This window comes from Vipera ursinii (assembly GCF_947247035.1).
Source record: "Vipera ursinii genome assembly, chromosome: 13".
In the NCBI taxonomy this organism is placed as follows: Eukaryota; Metazoa; Chordata; class Lepidosauria; order Squamata; family Viperidae; genus Vipera; species Vipera ursinii.
In genome coordinates this window covers 4,702,093-4,718,237 of record NC_139526.1, presented here as the reverse complement: position 1 = coordinate 4,718,237, position 16,145 = coordinate 4,702,093, and the positions used below count along the sequence as shown (strand labels likewise).

The following is a 16,145-nucleotide window of genomic DNA, read 5'->3' as shown; positions in this document are numbered from 1 at the left end:
TTACAGTAGTCTAGCCGGGAGGTCACTTCGCTGTCCTCATCGCCGCAAGATAAGACCTTGTAAAGGTTCTTAACCGCAATCAGTCAGACTCAGACCAGCTGGATCTCCAACAGCTCTCTAGACCTCGTCTCCGATGCTTCATCTACCAGAGCTCCACAGAAAACCATGGAGCCCACCGGGATCTGCGCCGGGTCAGGGGTCGCAAGGGTACAACACGGTCGAGCGCCTCGGTGGCAGCCCTTTCCCAGGCATCCATCAAGGCATCGGCCGGGCTGTGAGCGAGGGGGATAGGTATAGACCCAAGCGCCGTCTGGAACCGTTCCGGATCCATTAGGCGCCTGGGGCGGAACCACCTGGTTGGTTCCGCAGCCCAGCAGCAGGGAGTGGCATAGCGGAAGACCAACTGCAGGAGGTGATGATCGGACCATGACAGGGGGACAATAGTAGACGAGCCCCCTCCCAGATCATCAAACCACTGCCCAGATAAGAAAACTAGGTCGAGAGTGTGTCCTCCCCCATGAGTCGGACCCTGAATTACTTGGGTCAGGTCCATGGCTGTCATGGAGGCCATGAACTCCCGGGCCAACTCAGACGACCTTCCCAGAGAAGGCAGGTTAAAGTCGCCCAGAACTCAGTCTGGGAAACTCAATCGTCAACCCTGTGAGGGCGTCGAGAAGCTCGGGCACGACCGTTGCTACACAGCTGGGCGCCAGGTATGTTAGCAACAAGCCCAACTGAGCCCCAGGGCCACACCTCAGGAGGATTGATTCACTCCCGCCTATCTGTACAATAGTGGTCTCCTGCGGACATAAGGTCTCCCGTATAACTACCGCCACCCCACCACCCCTGCCCTGAGCCCGTGGCCGATGTAACACACAGAAACCTGGAGGGCAAAGCTCAGTCAGAGGGACACCTCCCTCTGAACCCAACCAGGTTTCTGTAATGCATGCCAGATCCGCGTGTTCCTCCTCGATCAAATCATGGACGAGGGGAGCCTTGTTCACAACGGATCTGGCATTAAAGTACACCAGCCTGAGCTCAGGGGCCTGATCCCTCTCACACCCGGATAAACGGGTACCAACCGGAGGGTCGGAGCACGCCACCGCTTGAAGACAGCGGGGGCGCGATCCCAGGTGTTGATATGGCCCTCCATGTAACCGCCTGCTGCCATTCCCAATCGTCGTGGGGATTTGAAATCCCACCCCAATGCCAGGGAAACCAGGAGACCCCAACCCCATCTTGCCGGGAACCATTTCAGGCCCGGACTGACGACTGGTTGGTGGGGCACACCCCAATTCCCTCCCAACCCTACCATTCCCCCCTCCCTAACCCTTTAAAACAGCCGGCTAGAAAACATATTAGGGGCCTCTTAATATATCTCCACCAGAGGCCCCTATCTATGCCCAACCACCTCTCGGGGTCCCAACAATTGGGCCCGTCCTTAAGGGGATTGGAGGAAAAGGCGGCAGGTCGTAACCAGGAGGGAGGTGCCCTCCTGAGGGCATACAGGTCAGCACTGGAGTAGCGTAAACGAGCCATATAATAATAAAAAATATCCACATAGGGCAGTTGTTAACAAATGGGTAGTCAGATGGTATTAAAATAATATCAAGATGACATTGATATTGAGTCCGGAAAGTACCTCAGGTCCACCAATCCGGCTCCGCTCTCACCTGAGCCGGAACCAGGCAAAGAAAGCCCAACCTACAGCTGGGTATCCAACCTGGGGTGGACAGAGTACGGGCTACTGGGATAAACCTACCCCAACTGGTCTCTCACACCAGTGGGGTGGTTGATGACCAATCCAGAACCTCCCTCTCACCGCGGTCAGGTCCCAGGTCCATTCCGGACTATCAGTAGGGAAGTCACAGGAGCAGGGGCATAAACCATAACCAAATAATCAGCATGAAATTAAAGATGAGCAGATGAGCAGAAAGGACCCGGGTCAAAACACCACAGCTATAGTTCTGAGACCACGTCCACAGCCGAACTCCAGGCCGCTGTTGTCACCTCTCTGCTTCTGCTGTGGAAAGGGGGGGCCACCGTGCCAAAAAACCCCAAAAAACTGTGCCCTGCTCCAACCTCCAACCGGGCATTAAAACGCAGCTGCGGCCAATCTTCGGGCCGCCATAATCCCCGGCTACTGCTGCCATTCTGGAGGGGGAGGAATATCTCCACACCGCAAAAGGGCACCCGCTAGTTGGACCAAGGCGCTGGGCCGGGCCGCGGCTGATCTTCGGGCCGCCAGGCTGCTGCCGCCATTCTGGGGAGGGCGGGAAACATCCACGCTACAGAAAGCACCCGCCAGCTGATCCAAAGCGCTGGGCCAGGCCGCAACCGATCTTCGGGCCACCAGGCCGCTGCTGCCATTCCCAGAAGGTGGGAGGTCTCCACGCCGCAAAAAGCGGCGCCCGCCAGCTGATCTAAAGTGGGCCAGGCCGCGGCCGATCTTCGGGCTGCCAGGCCGCTGCCGCCATTCCGTGGGGGGGAGACATCCACGCCGCACAAGCCAGCTGATTTAAGGCACTGGACTGGGCTGCGGCTGATCTTCGGGCCGCCAGGCCGCTGCTGCCATTCCAGGGGTGTGTGGAGGCATCAGCGCCGCAAAAAGCGGCGCCCGCCAGCTGTTCCCTAATCCGACCCCCCGTTAGGCTGCCGAGCCTCGGTTGGGCTTCCCAGACTATATATATATATATACAGTATATATTGTATATATACTGTATATATATTGTATATATACTGTATATATATTGTATATATACTGTATATATATTGTATATATACTGTATATATATTGTATATATACTGTATATATATATATATATATATATATATATAAAATACAACATTAAAATATGTAGAATTAAATAAATCTAGCCCAGTACATTTTTTAATAAAGTGTTTCAAATGTTTCAAACTTCTTATTAAGTTTATCAAAATATAAAATACAGAAATACAAAGAAAAAAAAGAAACAATGGGAAAATAAGGGAGGAAAAGAGACAAAGGGGCGGGGAGAAAAAAAAGCTTTGACTTCTGATTCCTTTTGGTGCAGTAAAATAAGCTAATGTGGAATTATTGTTTAAAAAATTCAATAACCCATTTTGTGATCACAAAAAACTAATGAGAGAAACAATGAAAAAGCAGATACCATTCTAAAGTAAGTAAACTGGAACCACTTTTCAGATAACAATATTGAAATTTTTAAAAACCCCAAAATTTAATGTAGTGGTGAGAAAGGCTCATATTAGTTCTAGGAAGATAACATCACTGCCTGGAGTGATTTTATTATTCAGTAATGGAAATTATTAGTTGCCATTTGGAATGTTCCTTATAAAAGAGTCCTTGGGGAAAATTGGAACAAAGTTTAGAATCTTTCTGTTTGTTAAACAAATTTATTTATTTATTTACAAATAATTCAAAACTGCAAACCCTAAGATGCTTTTCCAAAAGGCAACTAACTGGTCTTTCTTAGGGGGAGTGTCTTTGAAATGTTTCACTTCTCATCCAGGAAGCTTCTTCTGTTCTGAAGTTTGGAACTTGAAGAAGCTTCTTGGATGAGAAGCAAAATATTTTCAAAGAAAAAACCAAGAAAGTTCAGTTGCCTTTTTGGGGGGAAAAAATGAACCTTTGGGACAACCATGACCTGGACCCTTGAAAATCTCCCTAGACATCGAGAGAGTGAACTTGATCCACCACACCTTTCTCCTCCTCTTCCTGCATAAAAGACTCCCAGTGAAATTAAAAACCAAGTGTGTAGCTATACTGCAGATCAGTGTGTGAGTGTTGCCATGCCTGTCTCTTGCAATTACAAAATGTCCTTTTCCTGATGACTGCAGTTCACCCAGAGTTCTAGTTAGTAAAATGTGAAGTTAACTGCTTGTATTATCCTATAAGGCAGTGCATCCTGAAGAGTAATTGATTGTATAAATCAGCTTTAAGATGAGTGGTAATGCTTCTGGGCAGCCTTGAAAACCTTCACCATTTTATCTTTCATATTGCAGTATTTTATGATGATGACCTAACAGATGCTTTTTTCAAAACGCTGTCCCGAATCACTAGCAACCTGAGGAACGATTGCACCATCTTCTTCTCTATGGAAAAGAGGTTGGTGATGTGTTTTAAGTGGAAAACGCACCATGAGATAAACAGGGTGTCTTGTGTGTCATGAGCCAAGCAAAAACATAGCTTGCAACTATGGCAATATTTGCTTCTTTTGAGTTTCCAGCACAATCAATGTACAAAAATATCAACCAGTTATTTAGACAATTTTATTTCTAGACCAGTTTAGAAAGGGCCTTTAGTGTACAGATAATCCTCAATTTAGACCCACAATTGAGACCAGAATCTGCATTGCTAAACAAGGTGCTTGTTAAGATCACACCCAGTATTACAATTTTTTGCCACAGTTAAGTGAAGCAGAGTCCTTAAGCCAATCCCTCTTTAACCTATTGACTTGGAAGGTCACAAATGGTGATCACATGATCCCCCAGGATGCTGCAACTATTGTTAAGTGCAGGCTGGTTGTCAAAAAACCAAAATTTTGATCATGTGGATTCTGAGGTTACTTGGGTCAGAGGTCCCCAACCCTCGGTCTGTGGACCAGTACCGGGCTGTGGCATGCCAGCAACCAGTCCGCAGAAACAAGCAAAGCCCCATCCGTGAGATACAGGCAGCACACAAAACCACACAACCTACAGTCCATGGAAAAACCTCTCTCCACGAAACCAGTCCCTGGTGCCCAAAAGGTTGGGGATCTCTGACTTAGGTGATTGTAAGTGCAAGCACCATTCCTATGTTGTTAGTTGAGGACTATTGTTTTCTGGGATGACTGCTCCTGCACTCTGAGCATGTTATAAATTCTACAAAAAGAGTTACTTTTTTCTCCTCCATTTGACTCCATTGTCTTGCCTTTATCTTGTTCTAATTTTTGAAGCTGAATAAAACTGACAGCATTCTCATTTGACATGACATGAAAAAGTTCCATACAGCAATAGGCACTAACAACACAGAATTTTCTCCTTTGGCAACGGTATCTGAGTTACAGGCAATTTGCTGGTTCTTGGTAACACCAGCATTTGCTGTCAGGTTGATTCATCTTCTGAAGCCCTTTGCTGTCGTTCTATGGGAAGATGCAGCTACATTTAGAAAAATATCATTTTGAAATTGTTCTGAAATACTTTGTTGGATGTGTTTGACCAGGTTCAACTTCACTTTAAGACAAATGGACATTGTGTGTGAAGCCTATAATCACTTCCGAAGTACTTTGGATGAGCTGCTGAAAACCAGGGAGGGCAGGATGAAATACAGCATTCAGCCTATAGAACTGTCTTTTCCGCAGCATATTGTTTATGAGCGAGTTCCGCAACTGGTGAGTATCAGTGTTGGCAAACTACTTATCTGGTGTAATCATACAAGTGATAGAAAGTCAGGATGGTAGAACAAGCACCAGGAGGCAGGACAAGAAGCAATGGATGGAAACTACCCAAGGAGAGAAGCAACCTAGAACTAAGGAGAAATTTCCTGACAGAACAATCAGTCAGTGGAACAAATTGCCTTTGGAAGTTGTGGGTGCTGCATCACTGGAGGCTTTTAAGAAGAGACTGGACAGCCACTTGTCTAAAAAGGTATAGGGCAGTGTTTCTCAACCTTAGCCACTTGAAGATGGGTGGACTTCAACTCCCAGAATTCCCCAGCCAGCTGTGGAGTTGGTCCACCCATCTACAAGCGGCCAAGGTTGAGAAACACTGGTATAGGGTCTTCTGCTCGAGCAGGGGGTTGGACTAGAAGACCTCCAAGGTCCCTTCCGACTCTGTTATTCTATGTAAGTCACCACATTGTTTTAGAATTCATTGCTTGGTTGAATTGATAAAATAGCTTGTACAGCCTCCCCAGACTTGTTTCTTATACATACAAAAAGAACACGCTCATTATATTTTAGTTTTCTGTTTGTGAGCTGTTTTGTCAGTTTGATGTAAGAGCAGTCTGAAAGCACCTGGATTGAGCAAGAACAGTTACAAAATGTTCCCCTGCTGGAAGCCTGTTTTTAAGCTCTGAGCTCTACAAAGAAAGACAGACATTGAATAAGCTTTTAAAATCCTTTCCACCTGTTGTAAAACTGAAAAACGTTGCACAGGTGGTGTGGAGTGCTGCAGCCCATCTCTGATTTAATCTCAGGACTGGGAAATTGGGGGGGGGGGGCTGATCAGTTAGAGCAACTTGGCTGCTATTGCATCTTGATCAGAAGAAAACAGGCTGAACCCAGATGCTGTTTCACTGTCCGCAACATTAATGTAAAGCTCAAGGAGAAAAGCTGAAATTATAGGACACCAAAAGGATGACTGTCTCTCCAGCCAACAGTTGGACCCAAATGTTTGGAAGGTTTGCACCTTCTGTGCCATTCTGGGATAGAAACGGAGATCACAAAGTGCCTTTGATGAAAAGGGCTATTTGAGGCACAGCCAGCTTTAAAACATCTAGAAAAGTAAACTGACGAAAGAAGCTTAACCAAATAATTTAGGGGATTCCAAGCCTCAGAACACAACTGCTCCTTTCAACCCCTTTTTTTTGGTAATATATTTTATTTTTTTAAAAAAACATAAATCACTTAATAATTGGTGAACGGTGTGTTGTCTAGGTTTACATTTGTAAAACAATCACTAACAATTGATTTTCATAATCCATAATCCACATAATGGTTTTAGTTGATTTCCTCTTTTCCCCAAAATGTCCTCTTTTGCAAACATTGAGTTAATACAATTCTTATTGTTTTGAAAGATAACAAATATATATTTTTCCCAATATTCCTAAAAATAATAATCACATCAATATAATATTTCTTTTCTATCCAATCATTCTGGTTGCCTCATCATAGGTCCTGTTAAAATCCTTATTTAAATTTGTTTCTCCCACAAAATTCAAAGTATTCTTACTGGTTAAGATTTTCTCAAAAATTAATTACATTTAAAAATTTAAGTCTATTTTTTCCATATGAACCATCTCAGCACTTTTACATTTCTAAAGGAATAGATAAAATAGTAAAAAAAGAAAGAAGAGCAAGAGTAAGGAAACGTAAAAAATAACATACTACTTAAAATATATATCCCTCCTAACCTAATATATATTTGTTTCCAAGATTTCTTATTCTTTTTAACCATAATTAAAAATATGTTTAATCTTTAAATATTCCATTTAATACATCTAGTCATCTAGTCCTTTAACTCTTATTCAAAACATTTTTGAATGTTTTGTACTCTGGACTCCCTTTCTGTTATTTAAAAACATCCCTCTACATTATCTCCAAGTCCCCATGGCCAGCAACTAAGTCACTCCAGTTGCTCATTTTGCTGCCTTTCAAAACCACCCCCTTGCAGACTGCATTCAAATGCCAGTCTCAGGACTTCCTGTTTGGTTGCAGTCTCTCCATGTCCTACTAGCTGATATCCTTCTTTTTTTAGCCTAGAAGTTAAAACATACTAAGAATGATTGCAGGAATTGGGTATGTCTAGTTTAATGAAAAGAAGGACGAGGGGGTGACATAGCAGTGTTCCAATATCTCAAGGGTTGCCACAAAGATTGAGGGGATCAACATATTCTCCAAAGCACCAGAAGGCAGGACAGGAAGCAATGGATGGAAACTAATCAAGGAGAGAAGCAACCTAGAACTTTCTAACAGAACAATTAAGCAGTGGGAAAAAAATGCCTTTAGAAATTGTGGGTGCCCCATCACTAGAGGCTTTCAAAAAGAGACTGGACAACCACTTTGAGTCCTCCGGGAGAAGGGCGGTATATAAAACGAATAAATAAATAAATAAATAAAATAAATTTATCAGAAATAGTCTAGGTCTCCTGCGAAAGCAGAAGGTTGGAGTAGATGACCTCCAAGGTCCCTGTGCTGCCACCACGTGGCTGTTTTGGGGAAATTATAATATGCTATCTTCTCTGGGTTGGCCAGCTCCTCCCACTCCCTGACGTATTTCCTCCTTCTCCTGACCATGTGCCTTCACCCCTCCCCTTTCTGGGATGGTCTTCCTCCTTCTCCCTGGGTGATTCCTTTCCTCCATAACCGGCAGATACATGTGCAGACACTGAGTTGTTACTATCTTTTGACCTTGGGAATACCGTCCAATACCGTATCATCTAACTCACCTCATCTGCTGTATTCTACTCTACATGCAAATAAAGGTAATTCTGGATGATAAAGGTATTTTCATGAGTTCTGCTATCTGGCAAGGGCTGTTATCAGTGATAGAATCCGCCTATACAGACCAGCACAGAGATCTTAGCAAGGGGAAAAAATCATTAAACGACCGCTTGATCCAGAATAGTCAAAAGACACTTTGAATTCCTTGCCTGCCTGCAATAAAAAAGGAGATGATTTAATTCGCCATTCTCCAGCTGATTCTGCAACAGGCAGAGTCATGCTTCTAGGATTTGTGCTTCTGTGAACTATTGTCTCTTCCTGTCTTCCCGAGGAGACCAGCCAAAAGACCTGTTAAAGCCCAGAAGCATTAGAGAATGCTCTATTCAAACGACTACAAAACTTTCTGAAGATACGCAACAAAGACAATCACAAACTCCAGGAACTAAGTGATCTCCTCATGGAGATAGAATTGGCAAAAACAGACCCACGTCTACCTGGTCTAAGCTACCTGGACACCACCCATGGTGTCAATCCAGTGGTGTCAAAACTGCCATACGGCCTGCAGGAGAAATGGACATAGCAAGGCTCAGACTACAAAGAACGCTATGGTGTTTCTTTCCCCCATTATCACATTTTTGCAGGTTCATCAGCCACCAAGCATGGAGAAGAAATGATCCCAGCTTCAACTACAGTGAACCCAGTGTGCCTGCTCCATCATCATCACCAAGGTATGTTAACACAGCAGCTCAACACAGAGACTCATGTAGAGCTGTGCTTACAAGAAAAACGGACATCTCACCTCCTGTACCATCTCCTCCTCAATGGAGTGATTCAGGTGGGGATGAAGATCCTAATCGTCAGTGTCCTATTCACAAAAAACCTCACCCTCTTAGAAAATGTCGTGAGCTTAGAGCAATGACTGTACAAGAGCGGAAAGAGGTTCTCCAAAAACTTGGAATATGCTACAGGTGCTGTGCTTCATATGATCATTTTGCTAAAGATTGCAAAGCCTTTGTCAAGTGCACAGAATGCAATAGCGACAAGCACGTTACAGCTATGCATCCTGCTCCACTTCTAGGAAATCCACAGCAACCACCTGCATCCAACCCTGCTTCAAATTATGGCGGGGAGCAACATGGCGGGGAGCAACAAAGTCATGCTCCAGTCACAAATGTCTCTTCTTCACCCCAATCTCCAACTTAGAGACCTTGTTCTGCTCAAGGACCAACAAGCTCAAAAATTGAAAGGCACCAAAAACTTTCATCAGACCCATCACAGAGCTTGTCCTGCTTTTGCCTCTTGAAGACTAAATTCATCACCTTTCCTGGTTGGATCCTCACTTCAAGAAGAAAAGTGAACTTTAGACTATTTTAGGCCTGTAATGGCAATTCTTATTATTGCAATATGTATGCATGTTTATTCCTTATATCTCTCAGGTGTTTTAAGACAACAAGCAAATCAAAACATGTATTTGCATTTGAATAACTGCCGTTATATGATTTATATAGTGGTATTATGTAATACCAGACGGGGAGTGTGCTGCCACCACGTGGCTGTTTTGGGGAAATTATAATAGGCTATCTTGTCTGGGTCGGCCAGCTCCTCCCACTCCCTGACGTATTTCCTCCTTCTCCTGACCATGTGCCTTTACCCCTCCCCTTTCTGGGATGGTCTTCCTCCTTCTTCTCCCTGGGTGATTCCCTTCCTCCATAACCGGCACATACACATGCAGACACTGAGTCGTTACTGTCTTTTGACCTTGGGAATACCGTCCAAGTATCTAACTCACCTCATCTGCTGTATTCTACTCTACATGCAAATAAAGGTACTTCTGGATGATAAAGGTATTTTCATGAGTTCTGCTATCTGGCAAGGGTTGTTATCAGTGATAGAATCCGCCTATACAGACCAGCACAGAAGTCTTAGCAAGGGAAAAAAAATCATTAAACTACAGCTTGATCCAGAATAGTGCCTTCCAACTCTGTTACTGTTTCTGAGTTCCCCTCAGCTTTTTCCTAACTGACCTTGCTAGCTCCCTTTTCTTTTTTGTGTTGAGTATCCAAAATCCTTTATTTTTTTTTTAATTTTGGAAGAAAGCAGATATTCTGCATGCACACTAGGAGGTGCCTGAGGACCATTCGTTCCCACCAGCACCAAAAGCTGCTCTACCATTTCTTGTTCCATGCAGGTACTGTTGTACCTCAGCCCCCTAACAAATGGCAGTGTAGTAGGGGGGAGTTTCTTCCTGCTTTCCCAACCTGATAAATAATGGTTGAGTCCTTAATTGTGTGAGATCCCTAAAGAATGTTGAATATCTTTCCTTTGGTAGGAGCTGTGGAAGCTTAGTGCTCAGAAGATGCCCGATGGATCCCGTCCTCAGCCCCCAAGAGACTGAAGGAGGACGCAGAGTCTTCTCTCAATGTCAGCTGGCGTATATGACATAAAGGAGTTTCTGAATGAAACAAGGAAGCAGATAGAATTCAGATCCCTGTCAGAAACAGATTAAATATATATGTGGCCATTACTGTAATATATTGGTTGTGATTTGCAAGTGGTATCAGCCTGTATGGGATTGCTATAGAATGGTGATTGTTGTGGGATCGGCAAGTCAGAAAAGTGTATTCTCGGAGGGCGTTGCTGTTCAGGCTTCCAGATGTGATTCAAACCTAGCCCAGCCCATCAGGGATTACTCTTGGCAAGTTTCTGGTCAAGCGGATTTAGACTCCAAAGGCTTTGGGGCTGAATAGGCTGGTCTTGTTGTTAAGACATTAACAGCCCTGGTGGTGCAGTGGTTAGAATGCAGCATTGCAGGCTGATTCTGCCCACAGCCAGGAGTTTGATCCTGACCGGCTCCAGGTTGATTCAGCCTTCCATCCTTTCATGGTCGGTAAAATGAGGACCCGGATTGCTGGGGGCAATAAGTGGACTCTGTAAATCACATAGAGGGGGCTATAAAGCAGTATGAAGCAGTAGTCTAAGGGCTATTGCCGTTACCCTTCCTTCCTTCTTCCTTCTCAGTGATTAGAATGCAGTATTACAGGCTGACTCTGCCCACAGCCAGCAGTTCGATCTTGACTGGGCTGCAAAGCAGTATGAAGAGGTATATAAGTCTAAGTGATATTGTTGCTACTGCTGAAAACACCTCAGCCATTCAGTTTATGCTGCTGGAACCTCCTTGAAAATGATTGATTTGAGATTTAAAACCAATTCTTACCATCTCCTGGATTCCTGGATTCTGTCATACTACTAAGGGGGAAGGGGGTATGCATGGGGGTTTTACTACTTTCACTTCCTCTATTCACTACAAAGTAACCTTTTGTTGATTCACTTCAGGTCTGCCAACCATAACAATGTGGCCATCTGCCTTTCATCCTATGCCCCTCTGAACTTTCCCTCTGCAGCAAGGGGGGAAAAAAGGGGGGGGAGATGCAACACCTGGGATCTGGGTAATAAGAGGATTGAATGATCATGCCAATGGAGCCGGACTGATGTTATCTGTATTGAAGTAACACCTAGCAATCTGCCGGTTTGAATCTCCCAGAAGAACTGCAGGGTGGGGGGCTGCTTGGGAACACTTTAAAACATTGAATGGTGGGGGGATCCCTCAGATCCTGTCTAGCATGCCTACTATTAATTTCTCTTAATAAAAATTCCTCTTGGAAGAGACCGTTTCTAAGAGTTCTGTTTCCTTAAGATGTAGATTGAAGTGGGTCCTTACACCTGTACTGAAATGGCTTCTCGACACCATGAGAATTCAGATGCTTGGACTTATGATAGTCTTCCTGTAGATTGAACCAGGTCTTCCTAAGATTAGTTTTAAGTTTCTCAGATCAGATTCTGAAACCTTTTCTCCTTCATTCTTACTGGCAAGAAGCAGAATAAGCCACATGCTTAGAATAAGCATGATTGCTTGTCACGCTGGACTTTTCATCACAATCTCTCTGCTGTCAGATCACCAAGCCTCAACTCCAATGTTAAGGCAAGAACATCCATAGAAGCAAATTTGTAGAAGAAATAAAATATCACATAGAAGAAGAAAAGCACCTTTGAGGCACTCATAGAAGCACTGGCATTTCTACTGATGCTTGAAAAAGTTGGCGATGACCTGCTCTTACAATATTTAATCATTCTTAAAATTTTTCATACGGAGTATATCTGTACAGTAAATACTTCCAGGGATTTTTATGATGGTTAAATTTTCAACAACGTCCTTATTTATGACGGTTAAATTTTCAACAACAGTATTTCTCTACTGTTAGAATATTTCTTCACTACAATATAGAAGTATCAAAGGTGCTTTTTCAAGAGGTAACTGGACTTTCTTGTTTTTCTCTGAAGATGTTTCACTTCTCATCCGAGAAGCTTCTTCACTTCTGACTGGACGTGGAGACTGGAAGGATTTATGTCCCTTGCCGACAGCTGGTCCTCTGCATTCTTTTAGAGAGTTGCTGAGGCTGCAGGATGTTTTCTGCCCCGTGTCCCTTTACTGTTGAACACAGGTGCAGGCTTTTGGGAATGAGTCAGTGTTTTCTGCATCAGACTGAACTGCAAATGGTTTCCTGTAGTCTATAATTTTTTACAGTGTAGAAGTGGCAAAAAAACTACTCAGAGAAATGAACAAATCTTGCCACTAGGTGTCACTATGACTTGGTGATGACTATTTAATAAACAAGACAGCTTCCACCCAGGTAACCTTGGACTCTAAAGTTCACCCCTACCTTTTTATCAGTGTCTTAACATTTCTCCACTTATTTTTCCCTTCATCAGTAAACGTTCTGTGTATTTGTTTGCTCGTAATTGTGCACCATTGAATGGAACTTATTCCCTCTTTCTCACACCAAGTATTGATCTTTGTGAAAACAAAGAACGTGATATCTAATTTCAATAAAATTGCTAATAGAGCTGTGCAAATGAGGCTTGGTTAAATTTGGAAAGTCTTGTAAAGGCCTTCTGTTCATCTCTTTTTTTCTTTCCCTTGATCGAGCATTAAGGAGGGGGTTGAACTGGATGCCCTCTAAAGTCCCCTCCAGTTGTCATGATTCTGTGGTTCCTTAGGGGGAAGGTCTTTTTTTCCCAAGAACTACTGTGGCTCCAACTAGTTCCAAATCTGAAGAGTCCAGGACATCATCTTCCCCTTGAATTGCCCCATTGTGTTCAAGATGATTGCCAGGTGGAATGAAGAGCTAAGCCTTTCCCTTAAGTTATGGACTCATTGCAAAGTTTTGTTGCAAATTCCATAAAAATAACCAGTTGGAACTTTCAATAAGAGTGTTCGGCCTTGTCGCTGGATTTACGCAAACTTTACAAAGTGCAGGACTTCATTCCACTTTTTTCTAGATTTTCTTTTGTGTGCATGTGATGGGCAGCACAATTTCCCCTCCAGGAAGCAAATTGAAATTTATTTCATGTGGCATCCAGATGGGAACTCTTGATTCTGCTTTTAAAAATAAATGGACAAAGTTGATTATGAAATAGCATGAATAATGATAAGGAATTTAGTTTGGTAGGGTTGTTATAGCAGCTGTGAGTCTGCAACCTGTGATCCTTTACAGGATTGGCTCCCTTGGTCTACAGCAGGGGTAGGCAACCTTGGCTCTTTTATGACTCATGGACTTCAGCTCCCAGAATTCCTGAGTCAGCACTGACTCAGGAATTCTGGGAGCTGAAGTCCATGAGTCATAAAAGAGCCAAGGTTGCCTACCCCTGGTCTACAGAGTCATTTGTATCATCAGTCTGAGCCCTCAAAATCTGCCCCAAATCTCTGGCTCTGCAGTCCGTCTTCCCCCCTGCCCCCCCTTCACAATGCACCCTCCAAACTCAGTGGAATTCTACAAAAGCTAACACACTCTAGCCATAGTCCCTGTCCAGGGATAGATGTTTCTCCACATTTCCAATTAGTAACGTGCGTGTTAAAAGTCTGTGCAAGTTCTCCATACAATAAAAAAGCTCTTTGTGATCTTGACTCACCCTCCCGCACACATTGAATTGCTGTTGAGGTCCTGTTTTGAGGGGAGGCAGGAGTGGGAGGGGGCTGAGAAAGGCAAGTTTAGGAGAAAAAAATACAGGTAATTCTCAACTTACCACCTCTCAAGCCTAACATTTCTGTTACTAAGGATGATAGTTGTTAAGTGAGTAAATTTACCCCAATTTACGACCTTTGGGCGTAGTTATTAAGTGAGAGCGTCCTCTCACACTGTATTGTGGTTTGGTATGCTGGCCTGACAGCCGCGGATAGGAAAGTATTACAAAGGGTGGTGAGCACAGCACAAAACATTGTGGGCTGTCCCCTGATGCCACTGGATGACCTCGCCAGGGCTCGCTGCCTTGGAAGAGTGAGAAAAATTCTCAGGGACGACTCACACCCTGGTCGGTACCTCTTTACTCTCCTACCATCAGGTAGGAGATAAGGGAGTATAGCCAGCCATACCAACAGGCTGAAGAACAGCTTCTATCCATGGGCTGTCAGGCTCTTGAACAGGAAATAATTTTATAATTTTATGTATGATTGACTTGTGAGGCTGGTGTGTTGTGCAATTAGCTCACATGGTGTAACAAGATGGTGGTTTGTTGTCACTGTGAGTTGTGGGGGGGGCACAAAGGGAGGCTCAGCCAATCTCAATGTATATATACATGGTTGTACTTTGACAATAAAGGTTCATTCAGTCAATCACACAGTCCTTAAGCTAATCTGGCTTCCCCCATTGACTGCTTGGCAGAAGCCGGCTGGGAAGGTTACAAATGGTGATTACTTGGGCCTGGCACCCTGCAACCATCACAGATACATGCCAGTTGCCAAGAACCCGAATTTTGAATACATAACCGTGGGGATGCTGTGGTCATCTTAAGTCATAGGTCATTTTATCAGTGCTGTTGTAATTACAAGCAGTCACTTAACGAAAGGTGGTAAGTCAAGGACTACCTGTACTAAGGGAGAACGTGGGGTGGAGGAGGGCTTGCAGACCAGGCCAGAGAATCTAAGAAGAGGTTGTCATTTTGATTTCAACCTGTTCCCTTCCTTGTAAAAATCTCGTTGCACTCATTGCCAATGAGGAAGGATTTAACTCTCCAAGGGTCTGTGATAAGAAGACAGGTCTTAATAGCAGAATAACAAGAGTTGGAAGGGACCTTGGAGATCTTCTAATCTAGCCCAACCCTCTGCTCAAGCAGGAGACCCTATCTCATTCCAGACAAATGGCTGTCCAGTCTCCTCTTAAAAGCCTCCAGGGATGGAGCACCCACAATGTCTGAAGGCAGGCAGTTCCACTGGTTGATTGTTCTCACTGTCAGGTAATTTCTCCTTAGTTCCAGGTTGGTTCAGTCCTTGATTAGTTTCTATCCATTGCTTCTTGTCTTGCCTTCTGGTGCTTTGGAAAATAGGTTGACCTCCCTCTTCTTGCATCAGCCCTTCAAATATTGGAACGCTGCTGTCGTCATGCCCCTGGTCCTTTTCACTAGACTAAAGGTAAAGGTAAAGGTTCCCCCACACATGCGTGCTAGTCGTTTCTGACTCTAGGGGCCGGTGCTCATCTCCATTTCAAAGCCGAAGAGCCAGCGCTTGTCCGAAGACGTCTCCGTGGTCATGTGGCCGGCATGACTAGACGCCAAAGGCGCACGGAACGCTGTTACCTTCCCACCGGAGTGGTCCCTATTTTTCTACTTGCATTTTTACGTGCTTTCGAACTGCTAGGTTGACAGAAGCTGGGACGAGTAACAGGCGCTCACTCTGTTACGCGGCACTCGGGATTCGAACCGCCAAACTGCCGACCTTCTGATCGACAAACAGCGTCCTAACCCACTGAGCCACCGCGTCCCTTTTCACTAGACTAGACATACCCAATTCCTGCATTTTTCTCACTGCTGTTAATTCTCCCCATCAGTGTGCGTTGGTTCAAATCCTTCAGAAATGCTCAGTCTTTTTCTCCAGCTCCGGGCCAGAGGTGTCCTACCATTTCCCTTTCTCTTTGTACCTCTCAGACTTGACACATGAAAATCTTAGCAGAAAAA

General features: G+C 44.3%; 1 protein-coding gene across 6 annotated transcripts in view; it reads left to right on the top strand.

Moving 5' to 3' along the window:
* The window catches only part of METTL22 (methyltransferase 22, Kin17 lysine), a 31,164-nt gene extending 19,359 nt beyond the window's left edge, over window positions 1–11,805 (top strand). For 5 of the 6 annotated variants that reach the window (XM_083372568.1, XM_083372567.1, XM_083372571.1 and 2 more), the window contains 4 exons: window positions 4,003–4,105; window positions 5,201–5,369; window positions 9,874–9,966; window positions 10,471–11,805. In XM_083372568.1, the coding sequence (XP_083228694.1) occupies window positions 4,003–4,105; window positions 5,201–5,369; window positions 9,874–9,966; window positions 10,471–10,536 (431 nt within the window). In that variant the 3' untranslated portion in view covers window positions 10,537–11,805. The remainder of the gene's footprint in view (window positions 1–4,002; window positions 4,106–5,200; window positions 5,370–9,873; window positions 9,967–10,470) is intronic. The other variant, XM_083372572.1, reaches the window with a different exon arrangement.
* Window positions 11,806–16,145: the final 4,340 nt, after the last annotated feature.